This window comes from Bombyx mandarina, chromosome 18 (assembly GCF_030267445.1).
Source record: "Bombyx mandarina strain Sakado chromosome 18, ASM3026744v2".
In the NCBI taxonomy this organism is placed as follows: domain Eukaryota; kingdom Metazoa; phylum Arthropoda; class Insecta; order Lepidoptera; family Bombycidae; genus Bombyx; species Bombyx mandarina.
The window spans coordinates 12,312,069-12,320,529 of NC_143224.1; the positions used below are offsets into that span (position 1 = coordinate 12,312,069).

General features: G+C 35.4%; 1 protein-coding gene across 1 annotated transcript; it reads right to left on the minus strand.

Moving 5' to 3' along the window:
• Positions 1-1,785: 1,785 nt before the first annotated feature.
• Positions 1,786-7,463, minus strand: eEF1gamma (elongation factor 1-gamma). Its single transcript, XM_028183887.2, has 10 exons — positions 7,366-7,463; positions 7,103-7,252; positions 6,952-7,018; positions 6,378-6,520; positions 5,664-5,804; positions 4,943-5,116; positions 4,237-4,376; positions 3,546-3,715; positions 3,140-3,282; positions 1,786-2,239 (listed from the first exon to the last, which is right to left on the minus strand). Exons 1-10 carry the CDS (start codon positions 7,375-7,377, stop codon positions 2,102-2,104), a joined length of 1,278 nt encoding a protein of 425 aa, XP_028039688.2. The 5' UTR covers positions 7,378-7,463; the 3' UTR covers positions 1,786-2,101.
• Positions 7,464-8,461: the final 998 nt, after the last annotated feature.

Below are 8,461 nucleotides of genomic sequence, written 5' to 3' on the forward strand. Positions count from 1 at the left end.
TTAGTCGACTGAATTCAGAAGCTCCTGATTACACTGTTCTAAATTCAGTTACTGAATCAATTGTCAGTTTAAACGCGACGAAGTAGAGCGTGTCGTGTGCGTAATACCGGTCACTCACATTCGCACGAATACGCAAACCCGCAAGTGTAGGACGACATTTGCAAATGATTATGCAGTTTTCGCTGCATTCGTGGTTTTCCAAGCTGTGTCTGCTTTTTAACAGACATCAAAACGCGCGAACCGCGATCCTTCGCGTAGTCTCCCACACATTAGTGTGACCAGTTGCGCCCAGGATTGCAAAGGTAACGGATGTTTCGCTATTTTCATAGATCGTGACGTCTACTGTATAGCGTATCTTCATCAAAAGAAATCCCATAAAAACAGCATGGCTGTTAATGATGTCTGGGAAAGAATTCAACTCTTTTTCTCTTCAATGTTCTATTGACGAATTAAAAAGGAGGAAAAATTCGTGAGACATTCGAAGTGTAGGAGGAAGCGCAAACGGGTTCGCAAATTGAGTACCGAACCCATTTGCACAGCCGCAAAGAACAATGGCAGCTTTCTATACAACATTTTACCTGATATCTATTTGAGGCGTCTTGAAACAAAAAAATACTAAAACGATAGGAATAACATAGCTTAAGCTTAATCAGAAATATTTTTGGTATTAGAAAGTCACAAAAAAAAGATATCAACGTGTTTACTTTATAATTTGAGGTTATCTATCAATAAGAGATGTCTCTGATTTTTGTAGGCACGGACTATAACAAATTGAAAAAATAAGTAAACGATATGTTTAAATAACATTTTTAGTTTCATTATCATAGATGAACCAAGGATACACCTCTAATAGTACTCGAGTAGGTACCCTTAGCAATTGCAGAGCTACCTAGGTACATATACATATTATATAGTGTGTTCTTTCTTCTTTGTAAATGTGTAAAAATGTGTGTCAGAGATAGGTACTTTTAACCTTTTGAACGAATTAGTCACATATTTGCGACAAACGAAGGCTTGCAAAGCTAATTTACTATACCTAGTAGAATTATTTTGTCCATGCAGTTTGGGACGTTTGGGTCATAAAAAATCGGAGCGGTGAAGCGAGTATTTCCCTCTCTCTTCCACTCACGAGCCTTATGGACGGGCACAGTGATGCGCATTATGTCAGTTGTCATACTGTAAAAATCATTTCATCTGCAGTGCTGCCATTACTATTACATATTTAGTTATTTAATTAAGTACTAATTGTAACAAAGGATAATTAATATTATTATTTTCATTTTAAATACTGAATATTATTAATTATCAAAAAATATTGCTTTTTTGTGCCAATAGTATAAATGCCATCCTTTACAAATGTATTAAACCGGAAGTACACAAAAATCGAATTAAAAGCTTATTAAATTAACATTTTTTTGTAGCTTTGCCACGTAAATCTAACATCGTATAAAAAACGAGCAAATAAAATGATGAAGTTTCATTTATGTCTTAATCTTAGACGCCTTTTAAAACATTCAGGTAAAAAATTGCCATTGTTCTTTGCGAATGAATGTATGACGGCCCTGTCAGTGGCCGGCATAAGTTGACCCCACTATTGTCTAGACAACAAAAAACAATTTTTCTTTTTTGTATTATGTTTCAATTTCCAATTTGTCCAAAAAACAGACAGAACCAATGCGCTATTTGTCACTAATAAAGCGTACAGTTCACGACACTCCGTACTTACTGCACGGCACGTTTCTTTTCCTAGCAAATAAAGCAAAAAATTTAGAAATAAAACCACTGTTTACTCATAAATAAAAAAAAACATGTTTATTACACATTTGACTTGTGGAGATGAGATATCGATCACGGGAACGACACTGAATAAATGCAAGTATTATCATATTTTCATGCAACGCTGCGTCGTTTTCGGCACTGCACTTATACACGGCGATTGAAAATCATTTATTACTGATGTTTTAATAAAAATTCTATAAATTGAGGACAGTTCCGAAAATTGCCAACATCCACCTATTTACATTTGAATGTTTCTTTTTTGTAAAGTTTTTTATAGTTATTGTATGAAATGTGTATACATTGGCTGGACGTTGGTCGGCATTCACTTGAATATCTTGCCCTGGTTGAACTTTCTACCGTCTTTGTCGGTTCCGTTCCACGAGAAATAGTCCTGGACAAGTTTCTTGGTCTCCTCGCTCGAAGGATCCAGTTTCTTCCAGTCGTAGGACTCGTAGTCCACCTGTAAAACGATTATTTCATTGGTTTCTTTCTGTAGATTGATTGTTATCTATACTAATATATAAATCTACAGTGGTTTTTACGGAAGTTCCGTTATAACTACTAAGCCATGCATTCGATTGACTTGAAACTTGGTATCCATGTAGAAAATACATGTACTTAATGGATAGGATAATATTTATATGAGTGTTGGATTCTCTACAGCAGTTGTGGGGGCGTTAAGATGAGAATCTTTGTGGGAGTGAGAAATAATAATGTTAATTTTAAATGCCCAGCGATATAAAATCAATACACACAAATGACATTATTTCTAAAGCCATGTCTGTTGAAAGATACTGTAACTGCACTATTGTTGTCTACTCTGCGTGCACACACACACCATTAAACATTAGTCAGGGCAGCAATTCTCATCAGATACCCCTCATCATTACACATATTGCACTCAAAATATAAACTTACTAAAAGAGCAATTATCTAAGTTTTGTGAATCAATTTTGTTTTCCTATGCATATTATTAACTTTTTGACTTTTAGAATGGTATACTACACTACTAAATGAATTGATGTTCGTTAGTCTCTAAAACTCAAGAACAGCTGGACCGATTTGGCTAATTTTGGTCTTGAATTATTTGTGAAAGTCCAGAGAAGGTTTAAAAGGTAGATAAATATGCAAATGCTCGGAATTAAACAAAAATAACAATTTTATTTTTCCTTTGATGTGTCCCCCGTCCATCGGATTCCTTTAGTTGTTTTAAGTTTACTTTATACAGAAATTTAAGTCCTTTATAATATCGATTCAGGCACTAGGAAGCTTGCAGGGTCAGCTAGTACATTATATATATTGTATCCATCAGCACAGTTGCTTTTATGCTACTTTGCAACTATGTCATTTGTATACAAACCTGCCAATCAGACGACAGCGGGAACACGAGCTCCTTTCCGCGCCACACCCACACTCCGGAGATGGTGGAATTGTTGTCTTCACCAAACAGGCAGACGGATGCGAAAGCCTGTTTGCGCATTTTGTCTAACCTCTGGAACATACCTGGTGAATAGACGAAAATTATATGTAAAAACATAAAAGTCCACTTGTAAGTTCTGGGCTGCTATGCAATTTCTGCTTGTTTTATCCTCATAGACTCTTGATGATCAATAGGGACATTCTATGATAAAAGAAAACTCGTACAATTTATAAAATTATTCTGAGAGAGGTGTGTCAATGCAATTCAGTAGTACCATCCTGTCTATTCCATAAATGCACTAGTAATGAGCTCATTCACCTGTATAAGTATTTAAAAAAAAACTTACCCGTAATAAGGTTACAGCTCATGAACACTTTAGCGAGTTCCTCGGGGTATTTGTATTCAGCATACCAAATGGAATAGTTCTCGGGGTCAAACTTCTCCCAGAAGTAAGGAATAGATTTAGCTTCGTCTTCGTTGGAGTAGACACGCTTGAAATCATCCATGTTGAAGGTACTGAAATAAAAATGTAACAAAGTTTGATATCTCTTTTATTAAATGTTAATTGTTCTAAATTACCTTCATTTTTAACACCTTGACTGTATTAATATTTTTAGTGTCGTTCAGAAACTTTGGAAGGGGATTCCCTCCCTCTTAGTCACAACTATTATTTTTATTTCTTTAATTAACTAAATTACAAGACTAAGCAAACCTACTAATCAATATGTGAGTTTCATGAACTGACTATTTTAATGTCTAACCGAAACCCTTATTATATACTACGGATTCCTTCTTGAATGACCAACTAAACCAAAACTTTCATTTAACATTCAAAGAACCACAACTGGGATTTTTTCAAGTACAAAAAATACATAAAAAATCAGATCATGCACATACCAAATATCTTTCAGAAAAAAGGGTCAGTCTGGAAAATGAACCAGAACACATGGTATATAAGCACTTTCACTAAACAATCAAACAACAGGGCTTGCTTGTTTGTGAATTGTTTTTCATTTCAGTGAATAACAGTTATTTACCCTTTAGGCATAGAGTCGAAGGGGTCCTTGGACTCCTTAGGCTTTTCAAGCTCCTCCTCTTCAAGGTCAGGAACAACTTCTGCAGCCTCCTTCTTCTTGGGTTGCTCTTTCTTTTCACACTTCTTATCTTTTTTGCCCTCCTATTATTACAATTTTGGGAAGTTTTAGTTTAAGCAACATTTTTTTCTATCTATATTCAAAAGTATATTTTTAATGGTATATATTGCAAGTAACAAAACTTCCTTGGCATAGCATTCCCGTAATAAAACTGTATAATCTCAAAACTTACTAATTTTATGGTTATATAGTTATTACTAAGGTTTAACATGTGATATTTTTAATATTAATCATCTTTGCAACATTTATTTTTTATTTTTTAGCAGTTACATTATCTGTCTTTTAAAGTAAGATAAAATTATGTATTAATTTTATTAATAGTAGTAACATAGGTAAACTAAAAAAAAAGTTAAACTAACTACGATCTCTTGACAGTATTTTGAGAAAAATACTGGTGATACCAAATGATTCCGCATATTAACTCAATTTCGAATATTTTTGGAAATTGTACACTTTTAATGCGGAAAGACGATATGTAACGCTGTTTAGCTGTTCTTATTCGATAATTGCTTTCTTATTACTATTAAAATTTGAACAAACATAATTAGATTATATTTTTTGATAAAAAAAACTGTAACATTTACAATACCTTCTTGTTCTGTGCACCAGCTAACTCCTGGTACTTTTTAGGGTCGTATGTAGGAGGAGCCGCACAGAGCGTGATCGAGCCGACGACGGCCGACACTTGCGGTTGGTGGGCGACGGTCAGGAACCAACGCTGAACGTTTATCAGCGACGAACGGACGCTCGGGTCTAGCACGTGCTGAAGTAAAATAGCTTTTATGGCATTCTATTCAAACCCAATCGATAGTGACTTGCTTTCTTGAAAAACTGGTGGGAGGACCATGTGAGTCCGCGCGGGTAGGTAACACCACCGCGCCTATTTCTGCCGTGAAGCAGTAATGTGTTTTGGGTTGAAGGGTGGGGCAGCCGTTGTAGCTATACTTGAGACCTTAGAACTTGTATCTCAAGGTGGGTGTCGCGTTTACGTTGTCTATAGGCTCAAGTAACCACTTAACACCAGGTGGGCTGTGAGCTCGTCCACCCATCTAAGCAATTAAAAAAGAAAACATTATTATTATTAAGGTACTATTTAATTTTCGATAACAATTTGCTTTTTTTAGTCTTGTGCTTTTTTATTGTTCTCCTATTTGCTTTACAAACACTTTTATGTATTTAGTAATGTATTGTTTAATGATTTTCTGAAGTATCACTTTATTAACTGTGCTTACTTCAAGTGGTGAAGAAAATCAATTCAAATCTTAAAAGAAAGTTTTCAGTAGTTCATAGGATAACTTCCTTTTCCTCACCTGGAAAGCATGCAGCAGTGTACTGAAGACAATGACATCGGCAAGTGTGATTCTCTCGGTAACAAGGAAGGTGCGTGTGAGAAGATGTCCGTCCAGTACTTTTAAGGCGGCCAGTAGGTCAGACTTTGCACGTTCAACATTCTGGAATTATTTAATCCTTATATCAGTTGCCAGTAGTTTGTGGCTTATAATTGTAATATTGAGTAGCTTATTAAGCACCATGACAACATAATAAATTAGAGAAAACGTACAAATTTCTGTATAATATTACTCAATTTTTACTGGTGGTAGGTCTTGTGAATCTGCATGGGTAAGTACCACCACCCTGCCTATTTCTGCCCTGAAGCACTAATGTGTTTCGGTTTGATCCTGGCAGGGTCGCCATGAGGTGTGCGGGGTTCGCGGGATATAATAAAATGCACATCTTAATTGCACAACGCTATATTTCTGACTGACTTACTACTAACTTACACACTACAAACCTTTGAACAGTTAAAAGTGAGACCTTACAACTCATGTCTCAAGGTGGGTGGCGGCATTTACGTTGTAGATATCTATGGGGTCCGGTAACCACTTAACATCAGGTGGGCCGTGAGCCATATATCTAAGCAAAAAAAAATTTTATTATGCATAATGATAATATTCACAATTTTTATGTAATCACTTATATCAGTAGATAAACACATATTTTAATATCACAAATTCTTCAATTACCTGTTTGTTGAATTGCATGATACCAAGGTAAGGGAAGACCCAAGCGCAGGAAGCAGGCAGTAGTTCGCTGTCAGACCATGATGCCCACTGCCAGACACGGGCTTGGGTAGCCAGATCTCCTCCACGGAGACTTTCATTGGCAACTGTAAAGTTCCTTTTTTAATTCAAGTGAAATATTTTATTTTTCTTTTAACTTCTGATACTACTTGAAGTAAAAGGGTGTATGATTGGGATTATAAAATATGATGCAATAATTAAATATTATTAGTGATTTGTGGGTGTCCTCTATAATTATTTTTTAACGGAAATTATGAGTATTGTTTCATCAAGGAAAAGTCATGACTCGTAGATTTTATGAGTTTTTTTTAAATCAGATTTAGTAGAAAAACGCTTTCATACGTGTACCATCGACGAATTATATAGTTAAATATACTTGAAATAACTTCGCAAGAGGTATTTACAACCTTGTCTTTTTTCAAGCTACCTACTTTGGTTTATTAGGTATTCTTCTAGTTAGTTAGGTTAGGTTGATTAAAGTTAGTTTTGTAGGTGTATTTGAAAATAAAAAACTCACCGTAGTAAGCGATGGCATTGCTTTCAGTTAGGAGCACCTTTCCATCGGCACTTTCGAATGCAGGCACCTAAAATATACACCGATATTACACGTCACAACACTCAACATATGCCGAAATATTACTATGCACAATACGCCGGTTGAAACTCACTTTTCCGGCAGGAAACTTCTTCAAGAAGTCTTCGGACTTGTTGGTCTCGCCAAATACGAAATTCGGTGCTACTTTCACATCAGTCCCGGAATATTGTGCGGCGATCAACGCTTTATAAGCGCGGAAGTTTTCCGGATAAGTGTAAAGTACCTGAAAAAATAAATGCGTAATATTATTAACACTTTAATCATCATTGGGTTTTATTAATAAGTTTTCTATCAATGACTGGATTAACAAGATATTTCAAGGTAAATTACACCTACCCCGGCCGCCATGGTTGGAGTTTTCGGAAAGAGAAGGGGGGCCGAGGAAATATCGGCGAGGGAGGATTTTGCCCTTTGACATTGACATTCTGTGACAGCTGAAATAGAAATTAAGTAAAAATTGCATACACACGGTTATCTGTTAATCAATTTTTTTGTTTATAAAAAAAATCCCTTTTTCTTTCTTTAATTAGATTAGAATTAGACTAATATTGGAAATGCCTTGCAACCAAAAGCCTATTTCCAAGTGACTGTACATACTGTAGTTTAGGTCCTTATTTTCGGGCTAATGAAACTACCAATACCACGGGACGTTATATTATTGATTCTCTCTCACCGTCCGTACAGCTAGTCTATACATCACTCGATCAGAAACACCGTATGTTAAAGAATATAGTCTTGTGTAGCTCTTTATCATTGTAACAAAACGCTGAATGAGAATGTCTGTGTCTGGCTGTCTTTGTATCTTTCAAAAGTCTTCAAGCTTGAAGGATTGAAACACATTTATTATGGCCATGTCTTGGGCACAAATTAATATTTGACAACAATTTTATATCGTCTGACCTGCGAAGTTTATTTGTGTGATGCTAGCAGCACGTCTTATGTCATCCATGCTGATCAGTGGCTCATTTTGTGGGTTAGCTTCTTCCTAAGCGAGCAATTAAATGAATGATTTTATAGAACAAAGTCAACTTCTGCAATTAGTTTTTGCTAGGAGAATTGAATGATTTATGTTGCTGTGTTCTTCTTTTAAGTGGACTAAAGTAGTTTATCGAATAAAGTATTAGCTAACTTTTCTGTTAAACCTCGTAATATGGCCACATCACAATTTAAATGATTAAAAACGCTATTTGTCTAATACTATCATGGACGAGCTTATACACTTTAAGCATTAGTAACTTTATTGGAACTGAATATTTCATGATTTTTTTGAAACATTAACCGTGTATTAACTTTTACATTTCACTGCTACTGATTCTTTTAATGCAATCGTAGTTGTTTTACCACTATTACTAATGTTTTTTGCAGAACTGAAGAAAATAGTCGAAGCTCAAGAGTCTAGCCTAATCTAGCTTTTGAATTTGGAACTAATACA

Bases quoted from the DNA above. Each gene is read 5' to 3' on its own strand.
- eEF1gamma (XM_028183887.2), bottom strand. The intron at 7,019-7,102 runs GTGAGTTTCAAC...TGTATATTTTAG, and splicing joins AGAAGTTTCCTGCCGGAAAA to GTGCCTGCATTCGAAAGTGC. The intron at 2,240-3,139 runs GTTTGTATACAA...ATCGTTTTACAG, and splicing joins CGCTGTCGTCTGATTGGCAG to GTGGACTACGAGTCCTACGA.